At 38.7% G+C, this 13,562-nt stretch overlaps 1 protein-coding gene across 1 annotated transcript in view; it reads right to left on the bottom strand.

Annotated features, from left to right (window-relative positions):
* Positions 1–13,562, bottom strand: part of sncb (synuclein, beta) — a 15,992-nt gene that overhangs the window by 1,447 nt on the left and 983 nt on the right. Inside the window, exons 2-4 of the mRNA XM_008419532.2 lie at positions 8,976–9,005; positions 7,536–7,621; positions 1,963–2,049 (exon numbers count right to left, since the gene is read on the bottom strand). Of these exons, the coding sequence (XP_008417754.1) occupies positions 1,963–2,049; positions 7,536–7,621; positions 8,976–9,005 (203 nt within the window). The remainder of the gene's footprint in view (positions 1–1,962; positions 2,050–7,535; positions 7,622–8,975; positions 9,006–13,562) is intronic.

The following is a 13,562-nucleotide window of genomic DNA, read 5'->3' as shown; positions in this document are numbered from 1 at the left end:
TATATATATATATTCGAGGTCAGACGCTGTCTGAAACAGTGATTTCCAGCCAAATAGTGCCATTTCATAGGACAGTCAAGTAGCTGTTACCTTAAGTTGCTGTGAAAATGTGATTTATATCAAACATAACTTAAAAATCATTTTGATTTTGCATCTGACACCTATAAGTTGGCCTCTGTCTCTTTAAGAAGCCCGTCGTCACAACAGTACTTCTCCACTATGCCATTTCGGATGAGTTGTAGGAGCGTTTGTATGATAAGCTCAGCAGACTCTCAGATCCATCAGGTGTTTGGAAATTTCTACGGCCGCTGGTCTAGAGGAGCTCAGTGGGGAAAACACTGACTGAAGCGCCAAGGAGGATCAAGCTTTTCTGGCATCCGACAATGGCTGCCATGGGGAGATTCAAAGGGTTTCGCAAACATGAATGAAAGAATCAAAAACAGCACTCCAGGTGTGTTTCTGATGAGGGAATAATATTACAACAAGCGCATATAGCACAAGAGACACATAAAGCACAAAAAAGTCGATTTTGCATACAACCCCCTAAGTATCTCGGTGTTTTGTTCACAACTGATGGTGGATGGACGGACGGATTAGGGCTTCATTTGCACAATTGAAACCCCGTTATGAGAAAGGAGCATTACTTTGAGGGAGATCTTAAAATGTAGATGGGAATATATATTATAGACTCATTGCCAAGAGTGATGTCACTCTATTGTAACTGAGCTTCTGTGATCCAGCCAACAGAGGGCAGCACAGTCCTGCATGAGCATGGTGGGTGAGTTGTGTGTACATTCCCTATTTACTTGTAATACACACTGCTCTATTTAACGCAAAAGAAAAAACAACAACAAACAAACAGTAAATGCACATAAGTTCTGCTGGTTTAAAATTAATGCAACACGAAAATGATGATGCCCTGAAAAAGTGTTTTAAGGCGACTTTCACTGTGCAGCAGTAAGAATTCACATTTACAACAACACAGGGAGATCCTGACATTACCCACAATGCATGAAGGCACAGAGCGTCATCGCCACACCCATTGAGACAGAGCTCGCACATCGCTTGTGTAGCAGAAAATGGGGGAGGGGAAAGAGATGCAGAGGAGTGGGAGAAAGAAGAGACGGACGAGAGCAAGGATGATACATGCTAATGACTGTAGGAGCCTGTTCTAGGATTCAATTAGAATTTATTCTTATGATTCATATATTAGCCCTGGCAGAAAATAAAAAAAAAAAACAGCTGTATGTAACTGCACTGTAAGATCTTCAAGTCTTATCTAATTTTCCTTATTCATTTTTTTTAAAATCTTAACTAAAACTCCCAGAAAATCATGACTTATTTACTTGTAACACTATCCATATAATCTGTGCTGTGGGGTATTTACTACTGAGGCTATTTCAAATCTGCTTTCAAAGCCATTGACTCTGCACAGTTTGTCTTGCCCCTGACAGTCAAATTCCAAAAATAACCATCTGTGTCGGACTCACATCCTGCCTGTATCTATGAACAGAACGACGACGACGCACACACACACACGCGCACACACACGCGCACACACACGCACACACACACACCTACACACACTCTGTTGCTGGTAGGTGGTGGTATAGTCACTGTACTCCATGTACCCTGTGTGACAAATGGCTGGGAAAGTCTTCCGATATTATTCCCAGAAAAAAAAGAACTGCAACCTCAGTGTTTGAGAGGAAGACAAGTGGAGGGCAAATGTGGAGGACTGTTGAAATACAATCCAGCTTGAATGCAATGCATGTGAATACCGACGCGCCTCCATCTACTGTAAGTGAATGGACTCGTCCTCGCCTGCGACCCGGTGTTTTACATAACACACAAAAAATGCTCTCTGCGGTACAGTCACTGGTTCCTGTGAGCACGGTGATGTGTGACTTTCGAAAGAATAGACACGAGGGAGACATTCGTGGCTTATGTTGTGCCGGTTACCTGCTGGGACTCATCATATGCCTCCCCTTCTGGCTCCAGCATCGCCTCTCCTTGGCCCTCCATGGCCTCCTGCCCGTACTCCTCAGGCTGCAGGAAAGGTGAGAGAGAAAAATGAGGCGGGAACAAATTCACAGAAGCACCAGAAACAAAACATATTGGCTTATGAAGCTACGGGCTCTGACATGTGTTTAAATAGTAAAATGTTTTCTTCATAAAGCCCCGTGTGTCTCGTTGCGAGATCGATTTCGGTTTCTCTTTGAGATAARAAAAGTAAAGTACAGACATGCAACCATTTGGTTCTAAAACACAACAGGAAGCTCTGAACCCATGAAAATCTCTACATTTGGCTTGTGGCATGTTGTAGTTCACTTAGTTATACAAGTCAGCTCCAATTTCAGATCAAACCCAATGGAAAGTCAGACAGCTTTGGGAAGAATCAAACCTGCTCTCAAAATCCAACATCCCTGCCTTGTGCCTAAAAAATTAAAACAGTTGCAGAAATTTATTTCAGCACTTCTGTCAGTTTGCATTAGGAAAGTCTCACACGTGACCCTGTATTCCAGTTTCAATGCTTTATTTGAAAGGGAAATTAAATGTTGTGGATGTAATTGCTGTGGGCAGGAATGAGCTCCAGAAGCAGTCAGGCTTGCAACAAATCTAAAAAAAAAAGCCTCTGACTGAAGAAACGGCTGCTATATGATAGGACAGCATCATGACTGCCATGACATGCATGTCCAGGATGACACCATCAGCCGTTGGCAGGCAGATCCAAGTTCCCACTTTACAAGAAAAAAGCGAATGCCGCAATGATGATATCAGACTGAAGACTGAGAACAAGGCTTATATTTTTCAGGATGTGCTGATGCTGTGCATAAATATCACTGGGAGTGTTTGTATTACATTTTAATTGGTTAATATTGGGCTGTTTCTCATCTAAAATTCAGAGATGGTTTTAATCGTAGCTTCTGTTTCAATTAGCTAGAAATTTGTGTCACTTTCAAACACTTGGTCAATTAGTTAAGAAGAGGTAAAAGATGTTAATAGAGATGTAGCTCCATGTTGTACTTAATGACAACAGTTACATTTTACAGTACTTTTACAGTATTTGCCTAAAGTCAAGATGGGTGGTCAAGCATATGAAAAGCAAACATATGAACACCAGCAAGTGAGTTTTGTCACGTTGATTATGAAAGCAGGTGCTCAGCCTACCACTTTAGTCTGAATGAATCTATTGAAAAGCCTCTTTATCTCCTTTTAAACCACATTTGTAAGGACAATTCATTCATAGGTTGAGCAGCATTCTTGATTATGTGGATTCCATGCAAATCATCTTTGCTTGTGGCGAAGGCCTCAGTGGAAATACAAAACTTGTGATCACAGGAGTTTACCATAATGGAAAAAGATCTCAAGATTAGACTCTGCAACCAGTCGCAATCACATTTCTCCTCTCTTAGGAACCAAACATTATCTTCTAAGGTGATAAAATCCAGTTTGTTGCAGTTTTTTTTGTCTAGAGAAGTCCTCCATGGTGTGAGTTGGAGATGACGAAATGGACTGCCTGCTCGCCTCAACCACAGCCTGTCAACCACACTGGCTGACTTGTGTGTTGCGCTGCGAAAACACTTCAACCACCAACTTTTTCAACTCAGCTGCAGTAGCAAACAACTAATTGTTTGCTACTACAAACAAATAATTGACCAACCACAAATTTACCCAGCTTTTGTGTAAAAGTGAGTAAAAAGAACAAAGTTCATCATATCCAACAGGCATTACTTGTTGACATGGTCAACCCATAAAGTCTACGTTTCACCTATCAAAATAAAATAAATGGAATCATCATGTCCAATGTTTGTTTTAGACATTTGTGTTAATGTAATGACACTGTAGCTTTTAAACAAAGTAGACTTTAAATATCTGACTTTATGTGGGTCTTTGAATTGAGAGGGAAAATAATTTCAAAGGGTTTTAGTGTTACTTTATTACTGCAATGCTGCCAGATTTGGCCTGAGAAGCTGATGCATATTGTGGAAAAGGACACTGTTCACAATATGCTTCAGCTTTTGCCCCACCTGCTTTGGCTGGCCCTGAAAACAAAGCTAGTGGGTCACACGTCATTTATTTTTAAACCCAGCACTAATCAAGTCAATTAGGCCACAGAGGAAGAACAGGCTGTAATCCTGTGTGCTCTGGCAAGATAGTGTCTTTGCTGCAAATCCACCAATGAGATTAACATGGCCTTAGAGGATGCACCATGGGATACCACCACAAAGACACACCTAATCAGATGGATCACTGATTGTGAAAAAGTGAATGTGATATAAGCTGATTTCGATAACATTTTATGATTGGTTGTATGTATTCAGGTAGACACAGTAGAAACATTTCATTCAGACGCTCACAAAAATGGGTAACACTTTCTTTGAAGGGGGGTGAATAGGTCTGACATGACACTTTCATAAACATGACATAACTCCTGTCATGAACATGAATAAGCCTTCATGAATATTTATGACTGTTGTCATAAAGCGTCATTCGGTAAATTATGACACTTTTAATACAAAGTTGACATTATTGAAAATGTCTTTATGACAACTTGACATTAACCAAGAAATCATTACTGTTTAAACTTTACCTTTAATAACATAAAGTTACCTAATTTTTAAAGTGCAATCAGTAATACTTTTATAACAAATTTATATCAGTAATGATTTCTTGGTTAATGTCAAGTTGTCATATGAACAGCATATGAAAGGTGACGACGCGCGCACACACACGCACGCAAAGACATTTTGAATAATGTCAACTCTATTAAAAGTGTCATAATTTACCGAATGACGCTTTATGACAACAGTCATAAATATTCATAAAGGCTTATTCATGTTCATAACAGGTGTTATGTCATGTTTATGACAGTGTCATGTCAGTCTTATTCACCCCCCTCAAAGTGTTACCCAAAAATGTTCATATCGTAATATTTAAAAAGTTCTTCGTGTTCTCAAGGGATAAATAGAAGATTCTACTTTTCATTTTTCTAACTAACCACGTCCCTCACTGTACTGAAACTGCATGAACTCTTCAAAACCTTTGAAGGTGTCCATAAGCCTGCAAGATATTAGCAGGATATCCTCTAAGATGAGTTAGTCAGCAAATCTCAGAGATGGATTAGATTAGACTGAGATTAGAGGTACTTTGAACTCATTCATCTCTTCTTACTCTTTGCTATGTGCCTCAAAACATTCCTGAAGCTTTTAAAACGTGTGGAAAACATTTTTTTAAGTCTATTTATGTGAAAAGCTTTTTGTAAAATTTGTACCTTGACGTCTCAATATCCATCCTGCAGCTAGTATGACTTACTAATATTTCCTGAACCACTTTTATGGAGAAAAAAACATAACTAGCTTTGACAGAAGTGTTCAGACTCCGTTCTGACAATAAGGCACTCTTCTATAGTTTGTTAATTTTCAAATGTCTGGCGGGGTTGTTTTAATGTTTTGAGTGTTTGGTGTGTCAGTGCAGGCAAATTGCTCAATACAGCGTGAACAGTGCAACAGTCTGCTGTTTTATCGCTCGTATGCATCGAGCCACTGAGTGGGCAATCAGAACAAGCTGTCAGATTTATTATGTTAGTGAAACAGTGGAGAAAAGACCAGAAAAGACCGCTTACCGTTTCACAGACATTCTGAATAGTTAGGCCAAATGTGACTTTGATAACAGTGGAAGACCAGTTTTTGTATCAGGTGAAGAAACCACTAAATATAATTGACTCAAATTTCAGTCACATTAGAACATTGCTTCTGTTTGTTTTGTTTTTTGTCTATGGTAAAACAACCGATATTCTTTGTTTTTGAACCAAAAAAAAATGTAAACCCTCTGCAAATGTCTGCTTCTGGAAGTTGAAAGACTAATATTATGACTGGTGACTGGGTATTCTGCTGGAAATAAAGGATTGGGTCACACTTGATCATGATGACTGTAATTGAGGCCTGGCAGCACGATAATCACCACGCTACCGTTACGATTTTGATCTAATCAGCTCGTCTGAGACACTTTACAACGTATTTTGTTAGAATATCCAGACCGTCTCTGGTTGAAGAATAACATATAGTTCAACAGCAGCATTAAGTAAACATAGCAACAGAGCTTTGTTTATAATGTTCATGGTTTTCTGCATTTGGTTTATTTTGCCTTTTTGCATTGAAACGTTCCTTCTTTTTTTAATAGCTGTTCAGGTTGAATTAGCATGCTTCCTAAATCCTGCTTGCTTTGATGTTTTAAAATTAAATAATTAAGAAACTGACATTGGGATTCAGACCCTAAAATCTCAGTATTAGATTAGGTAAATAAACACTTTTGATAGCTAATGATATAGCACATGTGACTCATTGAGACTAATTAAATATGTAGAGTGGAATAATTTAAAGTAACCCATCTTCACCTACTATTGAGTCATTTTATTGGCATGTTGGTTTCATCACAGTGATAATAGGTTAGGTCATTGCTTCCCAAACTTTTTCTCCTGGGCCCTCCCATGGGTTACAATAGGGAGGGTTAGACTTTGAAGGTAGTTAAACAGGAAGGAAGGTAATGAGAGAGGGGGAATACATGTGGCAAATGTTACCAGGCCGGGAATCGAACCTGTGACCACCGCCACGAGGACTAAGGCCTCAATGCATGGGTTGTGCCAAACCCCTGCGCCACCACAGCACCCCCCAACTCACTGTTATACTTTAAAGATACAGACCGCAACTCGCTAGTGTAAATGTTCAGATCACGGTGGTGAGTCCGGTTAGAACTCCAAAGAAAGGCAGAGTAGCACTCCAGTGGGTTTAACTTGCACTTGCTGTTTATTTCTTAATTTGACGTATCTGTGTGGTTCTAGAAAAAGATAAATAATAATACAGCATCAGTGTCTGAATAATGCCTAAATAAAATGACTGAAGTTATATCACACTTCCCAAATAACTGCAATATTAAGGTTACAAACATTCTGTTTCTAAATAAATACACGACACGAAAATCCCACGTTGTGTAGCTCTTAGTAAGTGCACACGTGAACAAAGCGTGCTATCAATTAAGGGTAAAAACTTAAATACTCTGCTAAATAAACAATGTCCTTAACTTTCGGTCATTTCGGTTGCATGCTTTTTAACTTGCTTTTCAGTATGTGTCACTGTCCCTTTAAGAGTTCAGTTTTATTTTTACTGAACTCTGTGCCTGTGTTTAGGATTTAGCTTTATTCTTTGTGTTTCAAATACTTTTTTCTTTCTTCATTGTCTTGTGATGTCTACTCAAACAACAGGCCTTGTTCTAATTTTAGATTAAAATTAAACAAACTCATCGTTTTTGTGAAATTAAATTTACCTTTTAAGAGACACCGGCCTCGGGTAATAGGTCTGCGCTTAGATTCTTTTCGACCCATAAACTAACCATAACAGGATTTTAGACTCTGGATGCAGGTCACCATTAGCATCTATGATTACGGCAATTCAGCAAAAAAACAACACCAACAACAAAAAATAAAAAATCCGTGTCTCATATGACGGGGGATTTTTAGACAGACCCACTGCACTCACGTTCATGTCAGTTGGGAACTCGTCCTTCTTCACCAGACCAGTGGCAGCAACGATGTTACCCATCGCTCCGGTGGTCTTCTCAGCCACTGCAGACACACACACACACACGCACGCACACACACACACACGTACACACATAAATGTAACTCTATCCCGCTAAACCCTACAGATACACTAAAAGCAAAATGCTGTCCTCTTGTGTTTCATAATTGACCTTCACTTAGCCTCGTAATGAGTGAGCTTTTAAACAATTTAGGTTTTGCTACAATAAGGTAATGATTATTTCTTAGTGTAAAAATTACATTTTTAAAATGAAAGATAAGCAGGGACTCATCTGGAGTCTGCTGATTTTACACTTGACTGTCGATTGAAAACAAAAAAATCCAATCTTTTGTCCAGTCAATGAACACACCATACCTATGCCTTCATATGCGGTGCTAAAAACAACACTCTTTGGTGGGGAAGTTGTAACGGAAGAATGACGATTTAGCTACTTTCTGAGAAATTAAGTCAATGAATCAAGAAAAACTGTTAATTAAATATTTTTTAAATTAGCATGTTGACTCCTCCTGCAGTAACAAGAGGTGAGACCTTTCCAGACAACATAAGTTGAACATGTTACTGAAACAGTCCAGTTTTATGTCTCTTGGAGCACGTTGAATTAGAAAATTGTAAACCCCAAAGTTAGTATCAGGGTCTATTTACTCTAGAGGGGATACACACAGAGACGGTTGCAGCTAGCAATGCTAACCACGCTAAATGCAAATAAAAACCGCTAAAGACAGTTTAGGGTGTCACCTCTAGGATAATTTTATTGAAGGTGAAATCCTGTTTAACTGCGGAGCTGTGTAATGATCGCTCCCCCCTTACGCACATTGTGTTGCTACCTCCACCTCTAGAAGGTAAAATGATTTATGATTGTTCACAGAAAGCCTGCTCTTTTTTGGATCAATGTATTTAAAAAAGATTTATCAGCTTAACAGTTGATCATAAATTTGAGTTTTTTTTCTCAAACGTTGGACTTGGCTGATATTGATTTTGAGTGGATCCTGTAAAAAAAATAAATAAATAAAAGTAGTACAAAGAGCCATTTCACTGAGTATTCTGTGAAATGGCTCTTATCAACATTTCAAGATGTGCAAAACAGAAAGAGAAAAGTTACAAAGATATAATCTTTCATGTAAAGAAATGTAGCGCAATTCTTTCTGAGCTGCTTTGAAACCTCCGTTTCATAACCGGATGAATTTTGCTGTGTTTGTACATTTTGTTTGATTCAGAAAGAAGCAGCTCTTTGGCTTCCAACTGTTTCTGTGAAAGCCATTGTTTTATTGCTGTTAAGCTCACACAAAGGGGGTGAGCTGCACACAATCAGACACTGTCCACAAAACCTCCCGTCTGTGCATCTCCAATTAACATGCTATTGACAGATGGAAACCTCACCTGTGCCCACGCTGTCTTTGGCCTTGCTACCTGAAATACAGAAAGAGGGAAGAAAATTGGTCAGAAAAGGATCTCGACTCCTCCGGAAACTCTTTGCTCGTGTCTGCTTGGGTAAAAAGAAAACATATTTGCTAAACTTTGTCTCAGTAAACTGAACTGAATGTCATCCGGTTCAGTCTGCATTTCAATTTGCGTCCAGTTGTCGTCAAGACGCGCAGCCTGACTAGTTGAACGCTTTCCAGTATTTACTTCTAAGGTTCTTCCATGATGGTCATGTACTTATTCTGATTACATCCAAAGTGTCACTACCAGACAGAATTAGTTTAAAATGAAGTAAACTAGTGCAACTTTTCATCTATTATTCACTGACCGCATGAGATAAACGAGAAGCATTAACCTTTCAGGTTTCTCAGTAGTTATACCGGGAGAGGTTATAAAACTTTATAGCCAGTTTAAACTACAACTCAGCCATTGTTCAAGTGTCTGACCTTTGGTAGACCTCATTCATCTACATTGAACTCCATCAAGCTATTAAGGCAATCTACTGTGTGCCCACTGATCACTCAGTGCCTGTCATCCTACGCGGTGCTCAGCATACCCTTCTTTTGGCTACTGAGGGCTGAGCAAAGACAAATGTGGATGAAGTGCAGAGCTCTCTCTGCAAAGGTTGAACCCTGAAAGAAAACATATCAGAGAGGTGCAAACATACCATAGCTGTGATTGGAATATCAAGATGATACCGACATGCATGGAAACACATGTGAAATGCAGAGTTATATAAAACATGCTGAAACTAAATATTAAGTTTAGTATCCCCATGCAATAAGAAATGGGAGTGCCTCCTTCTATTTGGCTTTTCAGCCTTGATCAAAGGCCAAATAAATAAAGTTCTCCATGCATTTTTAGTAACCTGCAATATATTACTATTGTATTTAAATATATGTGTTTTAATCTCCCCCCAAATTATTATTATTCCTGATAGAGATGCTTAAAAAGTATTTAAAAGTCACAAATGCACATGCTAACAACAAAAATAAGCCACAATGAGATTTCATTAGTGACTCGCCATTCGTTAATGCAAAAAAAAAAAAAAAAAAAAAATCTTTTTCTGATATAACATGTGTCAGTCATGCCAGGTTACACTGACAACACCTTCGGTGTGAATGCTCTTTCTGAGTGAAGACAATTTTAATTTTGCTTTTTCCAGTCAGTGAGGGGTTTTAAATGAAGTGTGAGGAACCATGTAAAAAACTTGAGACGAAACAGATATGTCTTGTTTAGGCTGGAAGAAAATGAGGAGGAGGAGAGAGATATAGGTCATTACAGGAAGTTGCTCTGTTGAATTCTTTTAAACTTTGGATTTGAAAATATTGGCAACCTTTTGGTAATCAGAGTTGATGAGAAATCGGCCACAAACTCTTGAATGGATTTCAAGAAACATTTAGTTTCCACTACAAAAAAAAATAAATCTCAAGAGCCATATGCAGAAAAACATGCCAAGAGCCTAAAATAATTACATCTAAAACATCTTATAATGAAAATTATAAGTGCTTCTGTTGATCAGAAAGCCTAGGGACTTTTGAGAGGTAATCTGAGAATCTCTGTCTTCCTGAATTAAACATAAAATATTGCACAGTGGGTCATTTCTCATAGCTACTTTTCAAAATAGCTACATAAAAAACCCCCAGCTCCCTAAACTTACTAATGTCTAAGTAAGATACGTGTTCAAAACGACTGGAACTCTGACAAATGTGGCGAGACAAGAACTTAAGTTTATCTTCACAAATAAAGTAGTGTGGCAAGAAAATATTAAAAGCCCATCAAATGAGGATGGCAGACCATTCTTTCAGAGTGAGAATATACTGCTACAATAAAAGTTTAATTATATCTAAAAGATTTTGCACATCTTTAGCAAGTACTTTTCATTTTTTTTTTTTTTTTACTTTATGACTTCTGTGACTAAAAATATAATTAGTATCATCAATATTTAAGCACAGAAAAGAATTGCCAAACGTTGATGTAACAGCAATGATTCAGAGAAGCGATACGTAAGTTCTTCTACTCTTTTGGTAGACATGTGGTCTATGAATCAGTGAATTTGCTTGTTTACTGCAACATGAACTGCATACTGCTTCCTCCTCTTTGCCTCTCTCTTTTTGCTCAGCTGGGTGGGTGGTCTTCAGTAGCAGCAGCTGTCAAAAGGAAGGTCTCAGATGAATCAAATCGCTGCTACCCCTCCTCCAAGAGGAGCCTCCGAGCAAACACATGAGCAGTTTTCCAGGGCACCACCAGGCCCAACATGCAGCGACAGAGAAGAAGCAAAAATTGCCCTTTCCCCCCCCCTTGCTGCTCAGTGTGGGCACAATGGAAATGAGTCTGCCCATGTTGTGACTACAGTCTGACATATTTGGAGTCCTGTTGAAAGTCGGGGGGGCACTGTGCTAAATGTGCTGGGTAGTAAGATGTCATCTATAGACTGGCAAATCTGACAACGTTGGCTAAAAATAGGCAAGGTTCTCTGAATGCAACAAAAAGAGCTAACCATTGCAGAATAACCAGAACAAGCTGATGAATTTAGAGGGGCGAGGGGTTCAGGTGTAGGCGGAAATTTGGGTTTCTAAACAAATGTTCAGCGTCTTACCGAGAAACACTTTGCAGCGTTGCTCAGTTTCTCTGAGAGACACAGACAAACTGAACGATACTTGTCAGAGTTGGTGCTAATTTTAGCAGCAAAATAAATCTATAGTGCACTGCTATTCTTACTCCCTGAACTTCATCATGATGTGTCACATTGCAGCCATAAATCTCAATGTATTTTAGAGGGATTTCATGTCACAGCCCAACACAAAGTAGAGCATAGTTGCAAAAAGGAAGCAAGCTCAGATTTAGAGATCGGGAGACGAGCTCCGTCGTCCGGGGAAGGCTTGGATTAGAGCTGCTGTTCTTGAATTCCGGCGCGCCTCACTTTGGAGGTTTTTCAGGGTTGTATAGCCCTCCTAGTCAACGAACGCCTTGGGAATCCCCAGAGTGAGTTGGAGAGTGTCTCTCTGATTCTGGACTATAATCCAGTCATTCATAAGCAGAAAATTGTGGATTTATAGTTGTCCTGTCAAAAGATTATCCCTCTTGTGCTGTGGGTCTGCAGCTGCCCCAGAGACACCCTGGGTCCCTTTTGCTCCTTCGTTTATAAATGCTCTCCTTGTCCTTAAACACATGTGGACTCTATTTACTAGCTAGGTGACTTCTGAAGCGAAATGGGTGAACTATTTAGAGGTTTCAGATGAAAGTGGGTCGAATACAAATGCCTGGCATATTTTTTCATATCTTTCTTCTTCCAATCAGCAATTATGCACTTCCTGGTGTTGGTCTATGTCATAAAATTCTGATGTAATATGTTGAAGTCTCTGGCTATGATGTGACAAAATGTGAAAAAGTTCTAGAACGAGATAAACCTTTGCAGAAACAGAAAAAAACAGTTCCTTGAAATTGTGACTTTTTAAAAAATTTTAATAATCCCCAGAGTATTTTAAATTAATATAACTAGTCATTACATAGAGATATGCATCAGTTTTTGTTTCCTCTATGATGTTGTGTTTTACATGTAATTTTAAACAGCAACTTTTTGGATTTAAAAGTGGCAGAGTGAAACCCCGAGACAAAAAAATGACTCAAAGAAACAGATCTTAAAATAAAGAGAGGATCAAGTCTTTCTTACCATAGTTCTATATGAAAGTACCATATTTTTCGGACTATAAGCCGCTACTTTTTTCCCCACGCTTTGAACCATGCGGCTCGGTGAGGCTTTTCTGTGGTTTTTTCTTCAACCACCAGGGGGGGGCTCTTTAGCAGGAAGTAAAAAAAGTACTAATTTTCATTTAGAACAAGCACATTCTAGCAGCAGGCACGATGGAGAAATTTATTCAAACTCGTACCCTCTCATCATGGAAACCACACGAAAAAATTCATATGATACAACTTTTAAGTTGAGGACTATCAATCTGGTACAGAAGGGAAATAGAGCCGCTGCACGTAAACTCAGCGTTAACTAATCCATGGTTCGGCATTGGAGATGGAGGGCTGCGTCCTTAATAATGCGTCCTTTATTAATAAAGTCCTTAATATTTCTACTTCCTTGTGAAAAACCGAGAACGGCAGAGATATCAGCGGCTTATAGCCCGGTGAGGCTTATATACGTTTTCAGTCTTTTTTTTTTTCTTTTTTTTAATTGTAGGTGCGGCTTAGTACGGTGCGCACTATAGTCCGGAAAATACGGTATTTACTAAATAGCAGCATATGACACTAAGAACATTACTGAAGTTTTATGCTACAAAACAGATCATATTATGCAGAAATAATTGTTCTTACACCAAAATTTGAATAAAAGCTTCTTCTTTTTTTTTTTTTTACTAATGTCAATTTCTAATATACTTTCCCTTCAATATATTTTGCATGCTTGTTTAATATTTTGGATTGTATTAGACTTTAGCTACAAATTTGTAAGCTACATTTCAAAAAAGGAGATGCACATACTTGGGCAAATAAATACGAGCGAGGCTGAAGAAAATCAGCCTGTACAAAAAAGACATA

The sequence above is a fragment of the Poecilia reticulata genome, linkage group LG10, assembly GCF_000633615.1.
Source record: "Poecilia reticulata strain Guanapo linkage group LG10, Guppy_female_1.0+MT, whole genome shotgun sequence".
Lineage (NCBI taxonomy): Eukaryota > Metazoa > Chordata > Actinopteri > Cyprinodontiformes > Poeciliidae > Poecilia > Poecilia reticulata.
Note: the sequence above shows the minus strand (reverse complement) of the source record. Positions and strands in the feature narration are given on the sequence as shown.